At 43.2% G+C, this 26,859-nt stretch overlaps 1 protein-coding gene across 1 annotated transcript in view; it reads right to left on the minus strand.

Moving 5' to 3' along the window:
* LOC124722331 overlaps positions 1-12,583 on the minus strand; it is a gene marked incomplete at its 5' end in the record, with an annotated part of 298,305 nt that extends 285,722 nt beyond the window's left edge. The window contains one exon of the mRNA XM_047247507.1: positions 12,438-12,583. Within this exon, the coding sequence (XP_047103463.1) occupies positions 12,438-12,583 (146 nt within the window). The remainder of the gene's footprint in view (positions 1-12,437) is intronic.
* Between the last annotated feature and the right edge of the window lie 14,276 nt (positions 12,584-26,859).

The following is a 26,859-nucleotide window of genomic DNA, read 5'->3' on the forward strand; positions in this document are numbered from 1 at the left end:
CCGTGTCTAGACAGCCATTATCTCTCGTTGAGACTTGCTTTGCTACAAACAGCCGATAGCTGTTTATTAAGCTCATAGAGACTCTCTCTCTAGGTACTTCCACCATCACTATATGTGTTGAAGTCGCCACCCAGTGCAATTTTATATTTAGGCTTGTAGGGTACGATAAACAGTTCTCCATCCGTGCAATAAAGTTTTCAGATGCAGGGAGGGCTTTAGTTTCAAAAGATCAGGACGTACACAGGAAGAGGGTAGACATAGGAGCAATCCATATTGTAGTTTTAAACTGCCGTAGTTGTAAATACGCTTCTCGGGTTTGCCGCCGGATCGTATTGTGTAAATCGCACAATATTTCTTCGATGCAACTACTCGACATCATCAGGTGGTGGTAGCTGCTGTTGTCACTGCTGCGAGGCGCGACTGATGATAATCGCGCGGCGGCGTCGGAATTTATCATGACGGGAGCAGGCAATACGCGTGCACGGGAAGACACTCATTGTTGTGGACTGGCAAGACAGCCAATCCACTGTGACGGGTAGCCGAAAGGCACGCGTTTAAGCTCACGCAGGCTGGCGTGAGGTCTGGAACAGTTAAAGGATTTGAGTCTAGCAAATAAAGTACGTAGCTGTTGGAATACTTAACTTTAATCCATAAGTGGTGAACATAGCTCTTGACGGTACATGCATCACAAGATAAATAGCAAATGATAATGGCACCTTGCTAGGTCGTAGCAAATGACGTAGCTGAAGGCTATGCTAACTATCGTCTCGGCAAATGAGAGCGTAATTTGTCAGTGAACCATTGCTAGCAAAGTCGGCTGTACAACTGGGCCGAGTGCTAGGAAGTCTCTCTAGACCTGCCGTGTGGCGGCGCTCGGTCTGCAATCACTGACAGTGGCGACACGCGGGTCCGACGTATACTACGGACTGCGGCCGATTTAAAGGCTACCACCTAGCAAGTGTGGTGTCTGGTGGTGACACCACACTCATCGTTGGAGGAAAGCGGCGCTTCTGGTGCCCCTTGCTGGGAGCCGCAGAAAGGCCATAAGCGCGTGCGCTATAGGCAATGACTGTGCTGCCGGACGCTCCTGCGGTTAAAGTCTGCGTTGCGTCACTTGAGGAAACGGAAGTTCTTGTTTTCCCTGTTTTTGTTTTAATGGCAGCCAGTGCTGGATTCCAGGCGGCGCTCAGTTGAAAACCTGCATCGCTGTTGATAAGATTGTCCGCCGTGCGGATGTGTATGGCCTCCTTAATAACACAGTCCCAGAAAGATGACGCTGGGGATAAAATTTCCGTCTGTTCGTAAAAGCATGAAAAGTCACATCTGCCGTAGTTGTACTTGAAAAGAACCACAGCTCGGAGCGCTAACAGAAAGCACCGAACCTCAAATCATTATGAGCACGGAAAGCTGGCTAAAGCCGAATATAAGTTCAGCTTAAATTTTTACAAAGAATCTAACAATGTTCAGAATTGATGGATTAAATATAGTTGGTGTTAAAGTTTGTTGTCAAAAGTATTTTACCTTGTAGAATCAGATGATGTTGTTACGGAACATTTCAAAGAAAACTTGAGTGTGATTTTAAATAGGTACCCCACTCATGTAATTATATTTGATCGTGAATTCAATCTACGCTTTATATGTTGGTGAAAATGGATGTTTAACGTCGGTATTAGGCATGACACATCGTCCGAAATCGTACTGAGTGCCTTCTCAGGACATTAATGTCAACAAGTAGTTCAGGAGCTCACTAGAAGCGTAAATTGTTGCGAAGACATACTTGATCTCTTATCAAAAAGTAATCTTGGCCACAAAAGAAGCATCATGACAGACACAGGGATTAGTGACCTCAAGGTTGTTGCAGCTAGTCTGAATACCGTAACATCCAAACTCACCAAAAATAAAAGCAAAATAGATCTATTGAAAAAAGTAGATATAAATTCGCTCTACATCTTCCTAACAGACACTCTATACTCCTTCCACTATGATTATGTAAACATAGCCGAGGTATTATTTGAATTCAAAGAAACAGCATCGACGGCAGTTGACAGATATATACCAAATAAATAAATTAATAAGAGATGGTACTGACCCCCCCCCCCCCCCAAGGTGCACAAAACAGGCCAGAACACTACTACAGAAGCAATGAAAAAAGCGTGCCAAATTTAAAAGAACGCAAAATCCTCAAGATTGGCGAAGCTTTACAGGAGTTGGAAATTTAGTGCGGACTTCAATGCCAGATGCTTTTAATAGTTTTCACAATGATACACTTCCTCGAAATCTGGCAGAAAATTCAAAGAGATTCTGGTCGCATGTAATGTAGTGGCAAGTCGCAATCCATACCTTCACTGCGCGATAACAATGATGATGTTATTGATGACAGCGGCACTAAAGCAGGGTTACTAAACAGTTTTCCGAAATTCCTTCGCAAAAAAGGCGAAGTAAATACTACAGCATTCGAATCAAGAACGACTGCCATCATGACTAACTTACGAGTAGATATCCTCGCTATAGCGAAAAAAGCTTAAAACACTTAAGAAAGGCAAGGCTTCTCGCACAGTGCCAGTCAGGTTCCTTTCAAAGTATGCTGATACAATAGCTTCATACTTAGCGATGATACATATCCGCACTCTTGTAGAAAGATCCGTACCCGAAAACTGTAAAGTTGCACAAGTCACACCAATATCCAAGAAACGAAACACGAGTAAGCCGTTGTGTTATAGATCCATGTCCAGTAACGTCGATTTGCTGCAGGATTTTGAAACATATACTGTGCTCGAAAATTATGAATTACCTCGGAAAAAACGACTTACTTACATACAGTCAAGACGGATTTAGAAATCATTCTTGTGAAACATAACTAACTCTTTATTCTCACGAAGTAATGAGTGCTACCGTCAGGGGGCGGCAAATTGATTCCTTATTTTTAGCACAAGCGACTTCTAATTAAATTGCGCGCATATGGACTACTGTCGCAGTTGTGTGACTGGATTAGTGATTTCCTGTCAGAAAGGTCACAGTTCGTAATAACTGAGGGGAGGTCAGCGAGTAAGACAGAAGTAATACCTGACGTTTCCCAAGGAAGTATTATAGGCCCTCTGTTATTCCTGATCCACACGAACGATTTAGGAGACAATCTGGGCAGTCCTTTTAGATTCTTTGCAGGTGACGCTATCATTTACCATTATGTTACGTCATCAGATGATCAAAACGAATTGCAAAATGATTTAGACAAAATATCTATATGGTGAAAAAAGTGACAGTTCACTCTAAATCACGAAAAATGTGAAGTCATCCAATCATTTAAATTCCTAGGGATTACAATTACGAACAACTTAAGTTGTAACGATCACAAGGATAATGTTGTGGAAAAATCAAACCAAAGACAAAAAAAAGTTCAAATATGTGTGAAATCTTATGGGACTTAACTGTTAAGGTCATCAGTCCCTAAGCTTACACACTACTTAACCTAATTTATCCTAAGGACAAACACACACACCCATGCCCGAGGGAGGACTCGAACCTTCGCCGGGACCAGCCGCACAGTCCATGACTGCAGCGCCCTAGACCGCTAGGCTAGTCCCGCGTGGCAAACCAAAGACCGCGATTTATTGGCAGAACTCTTAGAAAATGTAACAGGTCTACTAAAGAAACTGCTTATACCACGCTATCCACCCTTTTCTGGAGAATTGCTGAGCTGTGTGGGATCCGCATCAGATAGGATTGATGGAGGATATCGGAAAGTTCAAAGAAGGGCAGCTCGTTTTGTATTATGTCGAAACAGGAAAGAGAGTGTGCCACGAGTATGACGAACGATTTGGGGTGGCAGTCGTTAAACAAACATTCGTTGCGGCAGGACCTTCTAATGAAATTTTAATCACCAACTTTCTTCTCAGAGTGTGAAAATATTTTGTTGACGGCCATCTGCACAGAGAGAAATGGTCATCATAATAAAATAAGATGAATCAGAGCTCGCACGGAAAGATTTAAGTGTTCCTTCTCCGCGCTCGCTGTTCGAGAGTCGATTGGTAGAGAAGTAGCGTAAAAGTGTTCGACGAACCCTCAGCCAGGCACTTAATTGTGAACTACAGAGCAATCATGTAGATGTAGATATAGATGTAGAAAGTTACCATCTGAAGAAGTGTACACGGAGATAACTATGAGATCAATATTTTGTTAACACTATTCCAACCAGTTCAAGATCCACGTCTGCACAAAAGTTTTTTTGAATCGGTTTCCTTTACCCTAAGATTTTTATTTGCATAGTAGTACAAACTACCATGAGCTGTAGTATTTCTATACCATGCATTTACGATATAAAGATATTCAATAGATCGGTAACAGTCATCTTCTCCTTCAGTCAACCGGTGCTCACAGGTATATACTAGTAAAACATCTGGTTTCGCTTCTTCTAAAAAGAATGATCCACTTGTCTTCTTAACCACTGCACGTTAACACTTGGTATAGCTAAAGGCACATAAATGTCAGCACTAGTTAGTACCATTTCTGTATGATAATTCGTGGCCCTGATTTTTAATTTCAGAGTCCATTTTAATGGGACATTGGTTCCTCAACGGAATAAAAAACGACTTACTACAACAAATTTTTGGGCCATGCAGCAGTCTCCATTAGCTTGTCCTTCAGATCGAAGTCGATACCAGTCCTGAAACTATTTTTTAGAATTTAGTTTCTAAATTCTCTACTTGAAAGTTGATATAATCAGGAAAGATTTTTTTCAGAAATCTGTTAAATTTTCAGTTGTTGATCAAAACTGTGTGCGGGACCGGGCTCGAAACTTGGACCTTTTCCTTTCGCGGGAAAGTGCTCCCCCATTGAGGTATCCACGCATGACTCACGACCCGACGTAACAGCTTTACTTCCGTCAGTACCTCATCTCCTACCTTCATTCTGGAGTCTTTCCATTGGTTGGATACTTTTCTCCCTAATCTATTAGAAGCTAATTCCATCATTTCTGCATAATTAGAGACTCCTGCATTATATATATCTTTTGCAAAAGACCAGTCGTGGTCTTCCTCGGGATATCTTTCCTTGTGATGTTTCTTCTGCGAAATTTATAAGGAACTGGTTGTCTCGTATTATATGGTCAATTCACTCATGCCTTCTTCAATTTGTTAGTCTCCTAAATGAATGTCTTCGTCAATTCCTTGCAGGAATTCTTGATTGCTAGTTTTATCTGTTCAGTTTATCTTTAACAGGTGTCTCATGAACCGTATCACAAATGCTTCAAGAGATTTCATTTCATTTTTGTTTACTGTCCATGTTTATCAGACATAATGTGCTATGCTTCTAATGCAGGTCCAAATCACCTTTTTCCTCACTTCAGTATTTATATATATAAAAGAGGTTCCTTTATTTTATGAATATTACTTTATCTTATCTATTTCTTTGTCTTGTGTCATCTTTGTTTCATCTCTCCTCGGTTTTCTTATTTTCTTAATACTTGTATGATCTGGTTTGTTTTACTTTATTTGTTCTAATTTCAATGTTTACTTCTTTTGATTCATCAGAGCGCAAGAATATATTCACATTTTTTAATTTCCATTTTGTACTCGCCCCTTAGTACTTAATACATAAATCCTAAGATATTTAAAAAAATCTTTTCTCGGGAGCATTCAGAGCTATGTTGTCCTTCGAACAAAGAATCTGTATTCTTTCTCCATTTATTCTGACATCTCTATACTATTCTTTCGATTCTTTTATTGCATGTTCTACGTGGACACTGAACAGGGATGGGGACAGATTGCATCCTTGTCTAACGCCTTAAGGATTCTAGATTTCTTGTTTATTAGTTGTCTTTATTTCCATTTTGCTACACATCTTTGTATAGTTCTTTACCTATTCTTTTGTCATTATAGTCTAGTTTAATCATTTTTAAAATTTCCATTAGTTTGTTCAGGTTAACAGAGTCGAAAGCGTTCCTGATGCTGGCCCTAAGGCTTTCTTCAATTACGCTGGGAAGACATAGGATGTGTCCTCTTGTGCCTTTGTCCTCTCGTAAGTCAAACTGGACTTCAGATAAATTGTATTCAATTTTATTCTAATTGTGCCTGTGTATCATTCTTGCTAATATTTTCGAAGTGTGAGTTAGAATACTCAAAGTCCTATGATCTTCAAATGTATATGTTTTGTTCTTCTTTGGGATCATTGTGAAGGAAGAGAGTCAATGAGATCCTGGAAGGTACCGACAAGGGTGTAGAAACATGCCAACTTTACTGCCGTGGCCAGCTGCATTAGGTTTCTCTGTTGAGGATACATGGCGTGAACAGCCAGATCGTGATGGTACCAGAGATTCTCGACTGGGTTTAAATCAGGGTAGTTTAGTGGCCAGAGGGGAACGGTAATCTCATCCTGATGCTCTTTGAACCACGCACGTACGCTGCGAGCTGCGACACGTTGCGTTATCCTGCTGGTAAATGCCATCGTGCCGAGGAAAAACAGGTTGCATGTAGGGGTCGACGTGGTCTCCATTGATCCAATAGTGCCTTCCATTAACGAGATCACCCAGGGAACGCCTCTGGCCTGGACCCTTCCGACGAATTTGGTAGTGTGTTTGCTTGCAGACATTTCACGCCATAAACGCCAACGGCCATCTGAAAAGGCCACATGTCGCCACTCAGCGGACGTCCAGTTGCGATACTGGCGTGCAAATTCCAACCTTCGTCGCCTATGGACAGTAGTCAGTATGGGTGCACCAACCAGGTGCCTGCAGCGGAGGCCCAGTACGCAGCAACGTTCACTGAATGGTCGTTGAAGAGTGACCGTTGGTAGCTCCTTGGTTTGTCTGGGCAGTCTGTTGCTCAACAGTTACATGTCTTTTCTCCCGTTCACATCCTCGCAGCTGTCGTTCAGCCCTGTCGTCTATGGCCCATGGTGCACCAAAGTTTGCCGGCCGGAGCGGCCGTGCGGTTCAAGGAGCTACAGTCTGGAATCGTGCGGCTGCTATGGGCGCAGGTTCGAATCCTGCCTCAGGCATGGATGTGTGTGATGTCCTTAGGTTAGTTACGTTTAAGTAGTTCTAAGTTCTATGGGACTGATGACCGCAGCAGTTAAGTCCCATAGTGCTCAGAGCCATTTGAACCATTTGCACCAAAGTTTTCTCAGCGCCGGTTTTGGATAGCGCCATTTTGCCATGCACTGTATACTTTAATCACGGTAGCACGTGAGCAGTTTACAAACTTAAGGCTACAGGGTACTTTTCTGGCTCAATATTATGTAAAAATCAACACCTATTTCTTTCAGGCACTGTTTATATGTTTTACAGATTTTTTGTTGATATCAGGTAATGCAGCACACTTTCTAAGCAAATTAGAAGTATTTTGAATATTTTTGAACCTGCTTAGGATTATCAAAAAAATTACAAAAAAATGATGCAGTTTTTTCCAAAATGCTTCCTCAAATTGAGGTACCATTTAATCCAATGTTATACATTTGAAGGAGACCAATTTTTTACCAGACATGCATGACATGATGACTGAGTTATTAGAACTATTTAATTCCACCTATTATGTATATTACAAGGATAAAAAATATCAAATCTTACATTTTAATTTTTATAATATTTTTGCTAGTAAAGATGTTATTTTTTCTATAATTTAGTTGATTATGCAATAAAGCTACCACATAAGTATGGACTATTGCAAGTTACAGAAAAAAAATACAGCAATGCTTTATAAACCTTAGGAAATATTTGTGCCTGAATTCTGAAAAATACAACTTGTGGGAAATTGTGACTGAAGATATGAGTCCAATTAAATTGTGGCTCAGAACATTCCTGAAGCACAGTCTTCATCCTGCAGTACTTTTTCATCTTTGAGCTTCCTCTTGGCATTCCTTAAGCACTTCTTGCTTCTTTGGTAACTTGAAGTGCAAATCTTTCAGCTTCATGCACCCATTGACTGTCACACGCAAGCAGTTGATCTTCCATATTAGAGCCACATTTTATACCTAATTTCTCAGGACTTCCAACATTCCTATCACTCCATCATTGAAACATACCACTGCATCTAATACGTGGATACACCGGTTCCCGTGAGATCACCGAAGTTAAGCGCCGTCGGGCGTGACCGGCACTTGGATGGGTGATCATCCAGGCTGCCATGCGCTGTTGCCATTTTTCGGGGTGCACTCAGCCTCGTGATGCCAACTGAGAAGTACTCGACTAAATAGTAGCGGCTCCGGTCAAAGAAAACTATCACAACGGCCGGGAGTGCGGTGTGCTGACCACACGCCCCTCCTATCCGCATCTTCATCTGAGGATGACACGGCGGTCGGAAGGTCCCGATGGGCCACTTGTGGCCTGAAGTCGGAGTGCACTAAATCTAGTACACCAAATTTTAATGTATTTAGTCCTACAAAGATATTCTTGGGTAACCTTTCCTATATGAAATGTTTGAAACTTTCATTTGTATTCTGAGTGCCCCCATGAAGACATTTACTAAGCAAAACAGGATCACTCAAGTCTCTAAAAATTGGTTTTATTTCATTCATAACAGGCTCAGGAAGAGAATGCTTATGAGCCTATATTTGACCACTTTCGTTTGCTTTTTGGTAACCACACCAAGAATCTGCTCCTATACGGCGAAGTCCGTGAACAGGGTGGTCATCTGTGGACATCTTATGAAAGTAGGTGGCCGATACAGCTTTTCTCATTGCTGTAACATCATTCAGAGGTGCAGTTTGTCTAATGGACAGTCCATAATAACTCTGAAGGAGGTCTATTTCAGCTTCTGTCAATCAGCCTCGGTCAGACAGAGATTTTTCATCAGATAGCAACTTTCCTTTCATTTCTCTTCTTAGCTTCCTCAGTCTAGCACCCATCCTCTTTTGCACATGTCCACAACACTCCAGCTTTGTTACCAAGGTATCACCATAAACATTGAACTTATTAATTTTATTGAAAGCCTTAGAGTCCCCATCGCCTAGGTACTTCGTATATCTAACGTTATAAATGGGCACCGACCTCTGAAATATTTTTAGAGCTCCATCACACTCCATACCTCCACTTTAACCATCATAATTCTTAGAACACTGATGTTCAATATGTCCTTCAGTGTCACCATGGCAGGTGTGGCAGTACTTACATAAGCACTCAACATCAGCAACTTTTCCATTCTCCAGAGAAGTAGCACTTACAACACCATTCAAGGAACGATGTCCTTGACATTGCCATGTCCCATCAAGTGCAACAACAATGTCCCTGGTTCCACAAATATTTACAGTTTCTTCTACTGCACATTTAATAGATGCTTTAGACACAACCGTCAAGGCTCCTAAAAGTATTTGTAAGTACTTTCTGAACCTACTGGGACGAGGAGGAAAGTCCATCAAACCACAAAACGTTTGAGCAGCCTTTTTTACTTTTCCTGTTGCACGCATGGCATACACTAACTTCAAATTCACATCATATGAATTATGGACAATGTTCGAAATTATTTTCGAGGTCTATTTATTGCAGGATCTACACAGAATTAATTCTGACGCTAAACCCTTCCTGCCGCTTTGTTGTTCAGTTACTTACAGACAGCCTTCACCATCACATTGTTTACACTTCGCCATTTCCTTTATTGAAAAAGATCAGATGCCCACATCAACAGCAACAAATCCACTACAAACAGCATCATTGTTAACATAAAAATTTGAATCACCAGGAGACGTGCTATGTGGGAGATTCTTCCTGAAGAACTGATACATAGGCTACTTTCAACAGTGTGGCTTTCATTGTTTGGAAATGGTTACCACGGAATATCCTTTTATTGAATTTCTTGCTGTGTGGCATAGTTCGTATTTATTGCACACTAAACGATATGTACTTCCACAAATATATGTAGCACTTGGGCAACAAACATTCAGTAACACGTGAAAAAACTTCTTCAGCGTAACAAAAGTAAATACTAGCAAGGATAATCATTTACAGGCACTAGAAACCTGCACTGTTACCAGCATATACAATGTATCATACGTATAATCGCTGGAAACAGAAAGTTCACAGTTCTTTTCGAAATGGTACTGGTTTCTGCAACAGAAATGAAGGGGGCGTGGTGGCATACATGACCGTAACTCTAAAATTTGTTATATATAGACCATTTTTCATTTGAAATCCTATAATGTATATATCAATGTTATCAGGATGGAGTATACAATTTAATAAAGTCGTAAAAAATTTCCATTTTTCCACCCTTTGTAAGTACCCTGTATCCGTAACCGTTTCAGGGATGCTTCTACTCTTGGCGCGAAGGTCAATGATAATTCCCTTTAGGACGTCAGATAAATCGCTCCGTTTCGGCATTATGAGAACGACCGTACTATTTCCCACGTTCCCCAACACGCTTTATATACCCTCCAATGCTATTGATGCCACCTGCCTGTAAGTCTTACTGGACTTTGATGTCGAACATAGGAGGTGGTCACGTTAATGTGGTTTGCTTCTGGGTCTAATGATTAAGCATTTCACTTGGGATATTACCAGTACCGCTAAACCCTTCTTTTAGGTCAATTAACGTTCTTTAGAATTTTTCTTTTGTAACTTCTGGACAAATTTCCATGTTTTTTACTTTTTCTTCTTCTGTTTCACTTAATTGTCCTGGCTCATAATAAAACTCATCAACATGCTGTTTCCGTTTGTTAGCTACATCCTCATTTATTTAAGAACCGTTCCCTCCTTGCAGCGGACAGAATTTCTGTGTTGTTTTAGTTTTCCAAAATGCTTATTCATCTGATTGTGTTACTTTTCTACGTTTCATTTCTCGTAGTTATGACCAATTTTGTCACATATGGCTTCCAGACATTCTCCTTTAGTTTTTTGCGTCTCTGTCAATTAAGGTATTTCACATGTTGCATTATGATTAATGTTTTACTTCGCACTTCCTTCATTGTTCTGTTAATGCTATTGTGTGATCATTATGTTAATGCTATTGTGTGATCATTTACTCATGGTTTCGTGGGTTCATTTTGTGAAGGAAGGGAGGAACATCAGGGTTTAACGTTCCATCAACATCGAGGTCATTACAGACTGAGCACAAGCTCGGTCTGTGTCAAGGAAACCGGCTGCGCCCTTTCAAAGTAAGGCATTTACTCGAAACGTTTAGGAAGAATCCGGACGGCCGGACAGGGATTTGAACGGTCGTCCTTCAGAATTTGAGCACACTGTGCTAATAGTTGCTCCACCTCGCTCAGTTTCATGCTGTGAGAAACCAATTATATCATTTGCTGCATTTTTTGTTGAATTTTCTAGATATTCCAAATACTCTTTTAATCTAGATTCACGATGAATTTTTTTACACAGCTTTCTTCATTTCCATCTAGTGGATGACCCCTCTTCTCTCTTGTTTGCACGCCTTACATGCGCTGATTAAAGCTGCCGTTTCCTTTCGTAATGCACTATAAAATCGACTTACAGTGCTTTAGAGGCAAGATGATATTGTTGCCAGGGAATCTCCAGACTAGTCTCACAACGTTTCTGCTTGCGGAGAATCTTCTACATATAAGTATTTAAAAACTAATTATTTGGATTTATGAACCCTTTTGATCGAGAACTGTCGGGAGGGACTTACCATGGACAAATCTGGACCAACTTCTTTGGTTAATTTCAGCTCGAAATGCATCACTGTTTGAGCCAACTACAACATCTCTCATTGTACTAGCGAAAATTGTGAGAGCATGTGTCCTGAAATGCACAACCCAGATTGAAGATTATCGAGATGTTTCAATTAAATACACGTAAACGTTGAACAGCACGCAACTAAATAATAATAACGCAGTTGAGTAGGACCAGAAAAATGCCTTATACTGTATGATACTGAAAAAAGCCGTTTCACGCCAATAATTGTCAGCGGAACAAAATGTAATATTGTCTGTTTCCTCCCGTCAGATATGTACTACAAACATATTTCACAACTGTGATAAAGTGGAAGTAAGCCAGTTAGGTACGAATTGTTTCTGCTTTTTTATAGAGATAACATCTTCTATTTGAATGCTCAGAAACAAAGTATTTTTGTTTTAATGGGGCACTGTTCTTCAGAACCTGTAACTATTTACAACTTTCGTTCATTATGAGAGTTAGTATCTATCACTGACACAATATTACCATTCGATTATCTTTTTTATATAATACCCTATTTGAAGCTACAAACTCGAATGCAGCACAATGACTAAAAAAAGTTTCTTCATTCACTTTGTTCAAAGTAATCTCCAGTTTTATCTTCCTGCCCCAGTAACCTAACTTCCCACTATTTTGCACAATCCAGTACTCCTGCTTTTCTCCTTGTGCGGTTATTTTCCGACGTTTGTTATCTTTATTCTACTTCTTTTGTCGTATTTATTTTATCTCCAAAGAAAATTATGTCATTCCGAAACAAAATTAAATTGATGCTATACTAAGGTCATGAATTTAGTATGTTTTGGAGACTATATGATTAACTTACCTGATGGACTTGCTGTGGTTAACAAATACACCATCCTTGAACCAGGTGAAGGTCATGTGCGAGGAGCCCTGGGCGATACAGGATACGATGAACTCTTCATTCTCTCTGACGGGATTCTTCTGATTCACTTTGACTTCCTGTAACCGAAGAATGAGAAACTGTGTGTAATTATGTCCCACACACTCAGTATCAGGCCTGAGACAGAATATACAGGTGCAAAAAAACTTGTTGAGTTATTAAACTGAAAGAAACACTTCTTCTATATAACGTAAATGTCACAGGTGCACCGTTTGCCCGCTACGGGTCCTTTTAGGTTTTGACACTGTACCTCACCCAGGCTAATGTTCAGAGATGGTTTGACTGCGTTGTAGGCAATACGTTGACGTTAGAAGCTGATTTGCAACACGGTTTCATATTACTGCTATGAAGGACAAATTTTCCACCTCTCGGGTTAAACAGTTCCGTAGGTGGTACGAGGATTAAATCTGGGCAATTATCTTGTTTTTCTCTTTGTAAAGAAATATTTGAAGTTTGCGCTAAGCATTCCTACTTTTGGGTTGCTAGCCTAAATTTCAATTCCTGACTTATCCACGAGTGAGTGGACACTAACTTTGTTGCCACTAACAGCCTTTACATACCACCAGAATTTCTTGGGACTTTGCGAAAGATCATTCGACAAAATTCTACTGCGGCAGTCATTGAAGTCTTCACACACTGCTCTATAGACAGTAGACAGACAGACACGTTTCACTCGGAATCTCTATATCTGTAGCTCAATGTTTTTTTATACACCTATTATGCAGTAGTCTCTGTTTCTTTAGGAGTTTCTTAATATGATGGTATATCATGGAGGGTCCCTCCCATTAGTAACTGTTGTAGTGCGTACATATCTATGCAGTGCATGGTCACCCATTCTTTTAAACTTGAGCCACAGCTCCTCTAAATGCTTCTGTGCTGTGCTAAAAGTTTCAAGTTCTTCATTGAAGTATAACACTACCGCTTTTTTATCTAGTTTACTAAACATATATATCTTTCTACTTCTCTTAGTTACCCTTTCTACTTCGGTAATCATTGTTGCCACAACTGCATCATGGTCACTGATACCAGTTTCGATGTGGACTTCCTCAAAGAGGACAGGTCTATTTTTTGCCATTAAATAGGAATGGATAGGAAAATTCATTATCAAGTGCTTCTTACAACAGGTGCTTTCGCCTGTTATTGCTTGAGTCAGCTTTCGTAAACAATATGTAGTGTAACTTTCCATTCGATGCTTAAGATTCACGGTGCAGATATCTGGTGAACATTTCGTGAAACCCATTTGTACTCATTTTGATGAGAGTGGCTCGTAAAATCCATAGAATCTACACTGAAGCGCCAAAGAAACTGGTATTGGCATGCGTATTCGCATAGAGAGATACACTGCGTGATCAAAAGTATTCGGACACCCTCAAAAACATACATTTTTCATATTAGGTGCAGTTTGCTGGCATCTAGTGCACGGTACTCCATATCAGCGAACTCAGTAGTCATTCGACATCGTGAGGGTGCAGAATTGGGCGCTCGCGGCACTCACGGACTTCGAACGTGTTCAGGTGATTGGGTGTCACTTGCGTTATACGTCTGTACGCGAGATTTCCGCACTCCTAAACAACCATAGGTCAACTGTTTCCGATGTGATAGTGAAGTGGAAACGTGGAGGGACACGTACAGCACAAAAGCCTAGAGGTCAGCCTTGTCTGTAGACTGACAGAGATCGCCGACAGTTGAAGAGGGTCGTAATGTGTAACAGGCAGGCACCTATCCAGAACATCCCACAGGAATTCCAAACTGCAACAGGATCCACTGCAAGTACTATCACAGTTAGGCGGAGGTGAAAAAACTTTGATTTCATGGTCGAGTGGCTGCTCATAAGCCACACATCATGCCGGTAAACGCCAAACGACGCCTCGCTTGGTATAACGAGCATAAACATTGGACGATTGAACGGTGGAAAAACGTTGTGTGGAGTGACGAATCACGGTACACAATGTGGCGATCAGGTGGCAGGGTGTAGATATGGCGAATGCCCGGTGAACGTCGTCTGCCAGCGTGTGTAGCGCCAACAGTAAAATTCGGAGGCGGTGGTGTTATAGTGTGGTCGTGTTTTTCATGGAGGGCGCTTGCACCCCTTGTTGTTTTGCGTGGCACTATCACAGCACAGACCTACATTGATGTTTTAAGCACCTTCTTCCTTCCCACTGTTGAAGAGCAATTGGTGGATGGCGGTTGCATCTTTCATCACGGTCGAGCACCTGTTCATAAAGCACGGCCTGTGGCGGAGTGGTTACTGTTGTATCCTAGCCAGTAATGCCACTCGAGCCCGCTGCCAAAAGGTTGGCAGCATCAAAGTCCGGACGCCGTCCGCATAAGCAGCGCCAGCGAGACAGGAAATCGCCGCAAGTCTGCGCGCGCCACCGCTGGCTTCTGGCTTCTTAAGCGCTGGAGTCGCGAGCGCTAGGACAGTTCTGTATTCGCCGCTCAGTTGTATACTCGCCACCGAATTGTGTACTTGCTAGTCAGTTGTGTGTTCATCGCAGCAGAGTTGTTGTTTGTCGTCAGCCGACGCTGACCTAGCCGCTCCGACTTGAACTAGACAGATTTTCGTAGACACGGAGTTCACGACCTTGTTTCTGTATCTTCGGGAATAAAGATAAGTACCGACTTTTATTTAATCTGAGTGTTTGGGCTTTCATCTTTCTGTTCACTGTTCCAGCGGACCGGTCGGCCCGCTATTAAAAGTGTGGCGGTGACTTCGTAAGCCATTTCTACAGCCAAGTGTTTGTCGCTACGAACACCGCCACAAAAGTTACACGACAATAACATCACATTAATGGACTGGCCTGCACAGAGTCCTGACCTGAATCCTACAGAACACATTTAGGATGTTTTAGAACGCCAGGCCTCACCGACTGACATAGATATCTCTCCCCAGTGCAGCACTACGAGAAGAATGGGCTGACATTTCCCAAGACGCCATCCAGCACCTGATCGAACGTGTGCCTGCGAGAGTAGAAGCTGTCATCAAGGCTGAGGGGGGGCCAACAACGTGTTGAATTCCACCATTACCGATGGAGGGCGCCACGAACTTGTAAGTAATTTTCAGCCAGGTGTCCGGATACGTTTGATCACATAGTGTATGTAAACAGGCAGAATAAGGTGCTGCGGTCGGCAACGCCAATATAACACAAGTGTCTGGTGCAGTTGTTAGATCGGTTACTGCTTCTGTAATGGCAGGTTATCGAGATTGAAGTTAGTTTGAACGTGGTGTTACAGTCGGCGCACGAGCGATGGGACACAGCATCTCCGAGGTATCGATGAAGTAGCGATTTTCCTGTACGACTGGATCCTGCAAGAACGGGACCAACGACGACTGAAGAGAACCGTTTAACGTGACAAAAGTGCAACTGAAAGTTGCTTTCGGAGCCGAAGGCCCACTCGTATACCCTTGACGACTGCACGACACAAAGCTTTACGCCTCGCCTGGGCCCGTCAACACCGACAATGGACTGTTGATGACTGGAAACATGTTGCCTGGTCGGTCAAATCTCGTTTCAAATTGTATCTAGCGGATGGACGTGTACGGGTATGGTGACAATGTTATGAATACATGAGCCCTGCATGTCAGCAGGGGACTATTCAAGATGGTGGAAGCTCTGTCATGGAGTGGGTCATGTGCAGTTGAAGTGATATGGGACCTCTGCTTCGTCTAGATACGACCCTGACAGGTGACACGTACGTGAGCATCCTGTCTGATCACCTGCATCCATTAATGTACATTGTGCATTCCGACGGACTTGGGCAATTCCAGAAGGACAATGCGACTCACCACACGTCGAGAATTGCTACTGAATGGCTCCATCAACAGTCTTCTGAGTTTAAACACTTCCGCTGACCACCGAACACCCCAGACATGACATTATTGAGCGTGTCTGGGAAAAGATCTCCACTCCCTCGTACTCTTACGGATTTATGGACATCCGTGCAGAATTCACGGTGTCAGTTCCCTGTAGCACTACTTCAGGCATTGGTCGAATCCTTGCCACGTCGTGTTCCGGCACTTCTGCGTGCTTGCGGGAGCCCTACACGATATAAGGCAGGTGTACTAGTTTCTTTGGCTCTTCAGTGTAGTGCTCTGATTTTCTACAAACCCATTCTAGACCTTATACATACGCAAATGGCGAGTCGCCAACACACAATATTTCTCTATCAGCAGTTTTAACACCGACCGAGATGGCGCAGTGCTTAGCACACTGGACTCGCATTCTGGAGCCGCACGGGGTAGGCCTAAGTAATTATTTACCCAATATTTCACAAAATTTCACTGTGATTCAACGTGTGCGCATATGTGCAAGAATGTTGGTTTATTTATTTATTAACAAACTATTATTTACATTTACGGTAAATGGTCTACGTGTGGACGAATGTTTATTAAATGCCTTTTATTAAATATTGTTAAAGTGTATTAGTTTAGTGCAGAAAGAGGTCACGTTGAATTGTTTCATATATGTATAACACAAGAATTATGTATCTTTGTTGAGGATGGCCTTCAGCCAATGAGAATTAGACAGTGGTGGAACATTACCGGAGTCAAGTGAAACAGACATTATTGGAGTGGTGCTCTGCAGGAAGGAATCCACTACACTTTTACGTCGAGATCTGGAAGGAGGTACATTCACCTGAGATAATGTGTGATATTCGGCCGTGTAGGTGACAGATTCCGGACAGTGAACGAGCGCTAATACATTCATTTTCGTACGGACTAACTTTCGCGAAATCGGATTGAGCTTTAACTTTTTCGCTTCCAGTACGGAATTAAAACTAGACAGAACATGCGTTTATACTCTCTGTCTCTCGAGTGTTGATGTGGAAACTCTCATGCTGAGCCCTATTATTTTGAGCTGGTGAATATTTCATTATTGTGATTACGAAACGGACTCAGTTTTTCGCACGTCTTGGATGACTATTTATCTTGACGATTCCGCTACCATTCTTACCATTCTTGTAACGGACTTAATACAACTTTATTGTATTTTAATAACGTTATATTTCTATCTATATTGTAATTATTAATTCTAGGACCACTTTTCGTCTATTTAAGAATACTTATTTGAATAAACATTATTCAGCATAATTCTCTGGAGTCGCGTACATCAATTTCAGACGTTAGAATAAAACTATGTTTAATATTATTCATTTATCTTTTATGTAATATTTCTGATTATTCTGTTAATTAGCAATTCTAGGCAGTGCACAGACTATTTGACTGCAGGATCACCAGTGTGTGTTACTATTTTCAGCGAGTTTAGATGCAGGACATGAAAACAGATGTGTGCTGATCGACGCTACGACTATATCGAACCATCCTTTTTAAACAGAATCATGTATAGCCCAGTTACATAGATATATCAGTCCGGAGGTAAAGTCACCAGCTGTACGAGAAAAGAAGAACAACGTTGTACAGAGAAAAAAAAACTGGTATGAAAGTAAACTAAAGTCGGTACTGCAGTAAAATACGAAATAAAGACATCTTTCCAAAGGTCTGTGACTTAAAAACAGAACGATGGTTTTCGCCGTATATTTCAAAGATTAAATTTCACGGTTCATACAATAAGAAATACATTAAAAATGGTAGCAAGCAACAGTTTGCCAGTCATGAGGACGTGTTGAAAAATAATGTCTCTGAAATTTTTATTGGAAATCTCTTAAAGCTTTTTAAATAAAACAGACTTTCTACATCTTTATTCTTCATGTCTACGTACTCGTATTTTCAACTCTCTGCTGCTAGAGGGTTCCGAACTGGTGCGTGTAACATAGCCATGTGTAACGTAACTATGTCGTCACGCGAAGACCTGCGTGCTGTAACCGAGTTTTGAATTCGAAGAGTGTGTCCACACATGGAGCACCCTGTCCTTCAGCATGAAAATGCCAGACAACATACGAGCGCTGCGACATCTGCAACAATCCGACGCCTTGGGTTTGCTGTCATCGATGATCTTCCATACAGTCTCGACTTGACCCCATCCGACTGTCATCTGTCTGTAAAACGTAAAGAACACGTTCGTGAACTTTATTTTGGTAGTGATGAAGCAGTGCAAGGCGACGTTAAGGCTCCATCAATGAAGTCAAACATTCTACAGTGATGGTATCAAGAAATTGGTCTCTCGTTGGGGGAAATGTGTTCGTCGCCAGAGTGACAACGTCGAGAAATAAATACACTACTGGCCATTAAAATTGCTACACCAAGAAGAAATGCAGATGAGAAACGGGTATTCATTGGACAACTATATTATACTACAACTGACATGTGATTACATTTTCACGCAATGTGGGTGCATAGCTTCTGAGGAATCAGTACCCAGAACAACCACCTCTGGCCGTAATAACGGCCTTGATACGACTGCGCAGTGAGTCAAACAAAGCTTGGATAGCGTGTAAAGGTACAGCTGCCAATGCAGCTTCAACACGATACCACAGTTCATCAAGAGTAGTGACTGGCGTATTGTGACGATCCAGTTGCTCGGTCACCATTGACCAGACGTTTTCAATTGGTGAGAGATCTGGAGAATGTGCTGGCCAGGGCCGCAGTCGAACATTTTCTGTATCCAGAAAGGCCCGTACAGGACCTGCAACATGCAGTCGTGCATTATCCTGCTGAAATGTAGGGTTTCGCAGGGATCGAATGAAGGGTGGAGCCACGGGTCGTAACACATCTGAAATGTAACGTCCACTGTTCAAAGTGGCGTCAGTGCGAACAAGAGGTGACCGAGACGTGTAACCAATGGCACCCCATACCATCACACCGGCTGATACGCCAGTATGGCGATGCCGAATACACGCTTCCGATGTGCGTTCACCGCGATGTCGCCAAACACGGATGCGACCACCATGATGCTGTAAAAAGAGCCTGGATTCATCCGAAAAATGACGTTTTGCCATTCGTGCACCCAGGTTCGTCGTTGAGTACACCATCGCAGGCGCTCCTGTCTGTGATGCAGCATCAAGGTAACCGCAGCCATGGTCTCCGAGCTGATAGTCCATGCTGCTGCAAGCGTCGTCGAACTGTTCGTGCAGATGGTTGTTGTCTTGCAAACGTTCCCTTCTGTTGACTCAGGGATCGAGACGTGGCTGCACGATCCGTTACAGCCATGCGGATAAGATGCCTATCATCTCGACTGCTAGTGATACGAGGCCGTTGGGATCTGGCACAGCGTTCCGTATTACCCTTCTGAACCCACCGATTCCATATTCTGCTAACAGTCATTGTATCTCGACCAACGCGAGCAGCAATGTCGCGATACAATAAACCGCAATCGCGATAGGCTACAATCCGACCTTTATCAAAGTCGGAAACGTGATGGTACGCATTTTTCCTCCTTACACGAGGCATCACGACAACGTTTCACCAGGCAACGCTTGGCAAGTGCTGTTTGTGTATGAGAAATCGGTTGGAAACGTTCCTCATGTCAGCACGTTGTAGGTGTCGCCACCGGCCCCAACCTTGTGTGAATGCTCTGAAAAGCTAATAATTTGCATATCACAGCATCTTCTTCCTGTCGGTTAAATCTCGCGTCTGTAGCATGTCATCTTCGTGATGTAGCACTTTTAATGGCCAGTAGTGTATAAAGACATGAAGAACAAAGATGCCGAATGTTAAGAAAGCTGATTTTGTTCAAAAAGCGTTATGAGTTTTCACATAAAATATTCCGAGTCATTACTTTTCAGCACGCCGTCGTAATATTTGTTTCCTGCCGATGACAGATTCATAACGTGGCAGTCGGGTCGAGTTTACATGCGAGTTATCACTTAAGAGCTCTGTATGTAGTAGGCCACATTCGGTAGCACGTAAACTGTTTCGCTAACAGCTGTTAAAGCGTAATATCAGCAGATATTCGAGGTATTGCTCCGATCGCTAGAAGTTTCAGACGTGCCGCATAAATCGAAGCAACTAAAATGCAAACTATCTTGACTGTCACTATCCGATACGTAGCAGTATTTATGGATTTTACGGTGTTTTTTTTTTTTTTTTTTTTACATACTAGTTTTGTGCCGCGCGGTATTAGCAGAGCGGTCTAGGGCGCTACAGTCACGGACTGTGCGGCTGGTCCCGGCGGAGGTTCGAGTCCTCCCTCGGACATGGGTGTGTGTGTCTGTCCTTAGGATAATTTAGGTTAAGTAGTGTGTAAGCTTAGGGACCGATGACCTTAGCAGTTAAGTCCCATATGATATCACACACATTTGAACATTTTTTGAACTAGTTTTGTCTTTTAACAGCTTCACTATTCAGCCACTTACAATATAACATCGAACAAATGACCAAATTATGGACACACCGATGTAAAATACACTGATGAGCCACAACATTGTAACCACTACCTATCGCGACATTGAACTACTCATGGTGGCATATAAGCCGAGCAGAGATGAATGGGCAATCAGTATGGAAACGATACGGGACGATAATTGGGAAATTTTCGAAAAGGGGCAGGTTGCTATCAGCAGGGGCCTGGTAACGAGTACCTTGGTAACAACGGAGCTGGTCGGCTGTTCGCGTGCTGATGTCGTCAGTATCTATGGACAGTGGTTGCAGGGCGGTGAAGTCACGAGTAGACGATAAGGTATTTGACGTCAAATGCGTCGTCATATAACGTGGAAGTCAGAGGTGTGCTCGCTCAGTAAAGCAGAAAAGGCGGGGTTTTATGGCAGATCTCACGTTATGGACCACCACAAGTGTTTAAGAGTACACAGTCCCAGCGCAAATTGTTGAACATAGGGTTCCGCAACAAACGACCGCTGACATGTGTCGGTATCTTCAGTTATGATTGCAGTGGGCTCGGGGTCATCGAGATTGTCCTGTGAATCAACGGAAACGTATCGTCTGGTCGGATGAATCACGTTTCTTCTGACATGGATAGTAGTGTCCAGATATGCCGTCGTCAAGATAAACGGCTGCTCTAAACACGCACCGTTCCACAGTCGTAGGTATGAGATATGGAAATATTCACCTATGATTCAATGGGAACTGTGGTATTAATCAAAGGCTCGTGACAGCTGTGGACTACATGAACACTACTGCGGACGACCTGCGGAAGTTAATGCTTGATGTCTTCCCCAGTGGCGATTACATTTTACTTCAGAACTGTCCGTGTCACTAGGCCAGAGTCTTCATCTACACGATTATTCTGCAAACGACAGTTAAGTGCTTGACAGAGGATTCATCGAACCACCTTCAAGCTATTTCTCTACCGTTCGACTCTCGGACAGCGAGAGGGAAAGACGAACACTTAAATCTTTACGTGCGAGCTCCGATTCCTCTTATTTTATTACGATGATCATTTCTTGCCGTGTAGTTGTTGTTGAAATTTCATGAGAAGATCCCGCCGCAACGAAAAACGCCTTTGTTTTACTGATTGCCACCCGAATTCGCGTATCATAGCCGTGGTACTCTCTCTCGTATTCAGCGTTAATAAAAAATGAACTGCCCTTATTTGAACTTTTTCGATGTCCTCCGTCAATCCTATCTAATGCGGATCCCACACCACGTAGCAATACTCCTGGAGATGACGAACAAGTGTATTGTAGGCAGTCTCTTTATTAGACCGGTTCGATTTTCTAAGTATTCTACAAATAAATCGCAGTCTTTTGTTCGATTTCCCCACAACATTACCGATGTGATAGTTTCAATGTAGGTTATTCTTAATTGTAATCCCCAAGCACTTAGTTGATTTGTTTTACAGTGGTTTGAGGGTCATGGTAGTCACCTTAAGTTGATGTCTTGGCCACTAAATACGCCTGATCTGAAGCCGGCGGAACAGTTCTGGGACGCTATCGGACGCCATCTCCGCATCTGCAAGCAACAAGCCCGCAATTTACAGGCGCCGCGTGATCTGTGCTTAGACATCTAGTACCATATTCTTCCGGAAACCTTTCAAGGGCCAGTAAAATCAATGACACGCAGAATCGCTACTGCAGTGAATTACAATGGTGGACCAAAACGCTATCAAGCAGTTAGTCATGATGTTTTAATTCGTCAAGGTGTTTCAGTTTCTAAATTGGTCATACGACATTCAAAGATTAAAATAGCGTTACAACTGAAACTATCGAAAACGTAAAGGGATTCTAGAACATTACAAGTTACGTCTAAGACAGGATACTTCTGCGTTCCGAGTTTGCACCCTGATAGTCTGTAGAGAACGTTCGAGGTAGGTAAAAGCGCCCACAGATTGAGTGCTATCTGCTGCCGACAGTAAATCCGACACAGGTTGAGAATCCACGTACCTTCGGAAAGCTACCAAACTGTTGTCAAATCTACGTACGCCGAGTCGGTGCTGGATTACTTTCCAAATGTGGACCAACCCACAGTCTTTTGGCTCATCGGGATATGTTTGTTAACTGAAAAAAAACGGCACATGCAATGAAACTCATATGGGAAATGAACATTAAACTTCACATATGTACGGTTACCTTTCGGCTGTACTAATTTCAGATAAAGTTTTTTAAGAAAAGATATTAACATTTTTTGTACGACAGCAGTAAGAAGATAATCTATTAGTTACAGATCAAATTAAAACCTTTTATCAAACAAAATAGTGTAAGTATTAAGATTTTACTACATTAATTTTGTTACTTGCTCATAAGACAAAGTCACTATTTGAGGCTAACAACTTATTTTTGTTACATGTCGTTTATTCTTAACATAAAACAGAGTAACATCTATATCTACCTGATTACTCGGTATTTCCTAAGTGTTTCGCACTCGCAAATAGGACCTGGGGAAAAACACATAAAGCTTTTTGGGCGAGATGTAATTTCCCTTGTATTACCGCAAGGGTCATTTGTCGCTACGTAGGTGACAATTAGAACATTAGCTTTCGGAGGAGAAATTTAGTGATCGAAATTTCGCGAAAAATTTTCGTCGCAAACAAATACGCCTTTGTTTTAATCATTGCAAACCTTATCTAGCTTGTCGTGTTTGTCACACTCTCTCTCCTATGTCGTAATAATAAAAAACAAGCTACCCTTCTTGTAACCTGTCTGGTGAGAACCCCATACCGCGCAGCAATACTCCTGAAGATGATGGACAAATGTAATGCATGCAGTCTGTTTAGAATTTATAAATGTTCTTCCAATAAAATACGTTATTTGGTTCGCTACCTGCACAACATTTTTTATATTACAGTTCCAATTTAAGTCGTTTGTAGTTGCAATACTTAGGTATTTAGTTGAATCTACAACCTGTAAATCTGTATGATTTATTGTGTAAGCGAAATACACTGAAGAGCCAAAGAAACAGGTAGACCTGCCTAATGTCCGCCCCCGGTAGCTGAGTGATCAGCGCGACAGAATTTCAATCCTAAGGGCCCGGGTTCGATTCCCAGCTGGGTCGGAGATTTTCTCCGCTCAGGGACTGGGTGTTGTGTTGTCCTAATCATCATCATTTCACCCCCATCGGCGCGCAAGTCACCGAAGTGGTGTCAAATCGAAAGACTTGCACCCGGCGAACGGTCTACCCGACGGGAGGCCCTAGTCACACGACCTGGCTAATATCATGTAGGTCAACCGCGAGCACACAGAAGTGCCGCAGTACGACTTGGCATGAACTCGAATAACGTTTGACGTAGTGGTGGAGGGATCTGACACCATGAATACTGCAGGGCTATCCGTAAATCCGTAAGAGTACGAGGGGGTGGAGATTTCTTCTGAACTGCACGTTGCAAGGCATCCAAGATATGCTCAATAATGCTCATGTCTGGGGTGTTTGGTGGTCAGCGGAAGTCTTTAAATTCAGAAGGGTGTTCCTGGAGCCACTCTGTAGCAATTCTGGACGTGTGGAGTGTCGCACCCTGCTGGAATTGCCCTAATCCGTCGGAATGCACAATGGACATGAATAGATGCAGGTGATCGGACAGGATGATTACGTACGTGTCACCTGTCAGAGTCGTATCTAGACTATCAGGCTTCTCATATCACTCCAACTGCACACGCTCCACACCATTACAGTGCCTCCACCAGCTTGAACAGTCCCCTGCTCACATGCAGGGTCCATGGATTCATGAGGTTGTCTCCATAGCTATACACGTCCATCCGCTAGGTTCAATTTGAAACGAGACTCGTCAGACCAGGCAACATGTTTCCAGTCATCAACAGGCCAATGTCGGTGTTGACGGGCCCAGGTGAGGAGTAAAGCTTTGTGTCATCAAGACTACACGAGTGGGCTTTCGGCTCCGAAAGCCCATATCGATGATGTTTCGTTGAACAGTTCGCACGTTGAAACTTGTTGATGGCCCAGCACTGAAATCTGCAGCAACTTGCGGAAGGATTGCACATCTGTCACGCTGAACGATTCTCTTCAATTGCTGTTGGTCATGTTCTTGCAGGATCATTTTCCGGCCGCAACAATATAGGAGATTTGATATTTCCGGGCTTCTTGATATTCACGGTACACTAGTGAAATGGTCCACACTCTTCGCTACCTCGAATATGCTGTGTCCCAACGCCTGTGCGACGACTATAACACTAAGTTCAAACTCACTTAAATCTTAATAACCTGCCATTGTAGCAGCAGTAACCGATCTCACAACAGCGCCAGACACTTGTGTTATGCAGGCGTTCCAGACCGCAGCGCCGTATCCTGCATTTTTACATATCTATGTACACTCCTGGAAATGGAAAAAAGAACACATTGATACCGGTGTGTCAGACCCACCATACTTGCTCCGGACACTGCGAGAGGGCTGTACAAGCAATGATCACACGCACGGCACAGCGGACACACCAGGAACCGCGGTGTTGGCCGTCGAATGGCGCTAGCTGCGCAGCATTTGTGCACCGCCGCCGTCAGTGTCAGCCAGTTTGCCGTGGCATACGGAGCTCCATCGCAGTCTTTAACACTGGTAGCATGCCGTGACAGCGTGGACGTGAACCGTATGTGCAGTTGACGGACTTTGAGCGAGGGCGTATAGTGGGCATGCGGGAGGCCGGGTGGACGTACCGCCGAATTGCTCAACACGTGGGGCGTGAGGTCTCCACAGTACATCGATGTTGTCGCCAGTGGTCGGCGGAAGGTGCACGTGCCCGTCGACCTGGGACCGGACCGCAGCGACGCACGGATGCACGCCAAGACCGTAGGATCCTACGCAGTGCCGTAGGGGACCGCACCGCCACTTCGCAGCAAATTAGGGACACTGTTGCTCCTGGGGTATCGGCGAGGACCATTCGCAACCGTCTCCATGAAGCTGGGCTACTCTCCCGCACACCGTTAGGCCGTCTTCCGCTCACGCCCCAACATCGTGCAGCCCGCCTCCAGTGGTGTCGCGACAGGCGTGAATGGAGGGATGAATGGAGACGTGTCGTCTTCAGCGATGAGAGTCGCTTCTGCCTTGGTGCCAATGATGGTCGTATGCGTGTTTGGCGCCGTGCAGGTGAGCGGCACAATCAGGACTGCATACGACCGAGGCACACAGGGCCAACACCCAGCATCATGGTGTGGGGAGCGATCTCCTACACTGGCCGTACACCACTGGTGATCGTCGAGGGGACACTGAATAGTGCACGGTACATCCAAACCGTCATCGAACCCATCGTTCTACCACTCCTAGACCGGCAAGGGAACTTGCTGTTCCAACAGGACAATGCACGTCCGCATGTATCCCGTGCCACCCAACGTGCTCTAGAAGGTGTAAGTCAACTACCCTGGCCAGCAAGATCTCCGGATCTGTCCCCCATTGAGCATGTTTGGGACTGGATGAAGCGTCGTCTCACCCGGTCTGCACGTCCAGCACGAACGCTGGTCCAACTGAGGCGCCAGGTGGAAATGGCATGGCAAGCCGTTCCACAGGACTACATCCAGCATCTCTACGATCGTCTCCATGGGAGAATAGCAGCCTGCATTGCTGCGAAAGGTGGATATACACTGTACTAGTGCCGACATTGTGCATGCTCTGTTGCCTGTGTCTATGTGCCTGTGGTTCTGTCAGTGTGATCATGTGATGTATCTGATCCCAGGAACGTGTCAATAAAGTTTCCCCTTCCTGGGACAATGAATTCACGGTGTTCTTATTTCAATTTCCAGGAGTGTATTTGAATACGCATACCTATACCAGTTTCTTTGGCGCTCCGGTGTATAACAGGACTTCACATTTTTTAATGTGCAGAGTCAACTGCCACTTTATGCACGGCAACGGTTAGCTTTGGTGATCTGATGGGAAACGGTCTTACCACTGCGGGAAGGCCGTTAACTTTATTCTATGAACACTAATATCAAATCAGTGTATATAACTTAAATCTGAATAGTGCCAACGTTTATGGCTGCTTGTTTGGCAAATCTGCAATATACTGCATGCTATTCAGTGTTATAGCTATCTTTTACCCACAGGAAGTTTTCTCT

The sequence above is a fragment of the Schistocerca piceifrons genome, chromosome X (genome assembly GCF_021461385.2).
Source record: "Schistocerca piceifrons isolate TAMUIC-IGC-003096 chromosome X, iqSchPice1.1, whole genome shotgun sequence".
NCBI lineage: Eukaryota > Metazoa > Arthropoda > Insecta > Orthoptera > Acrididae > Schistocerca > Schistocerca piceifrons.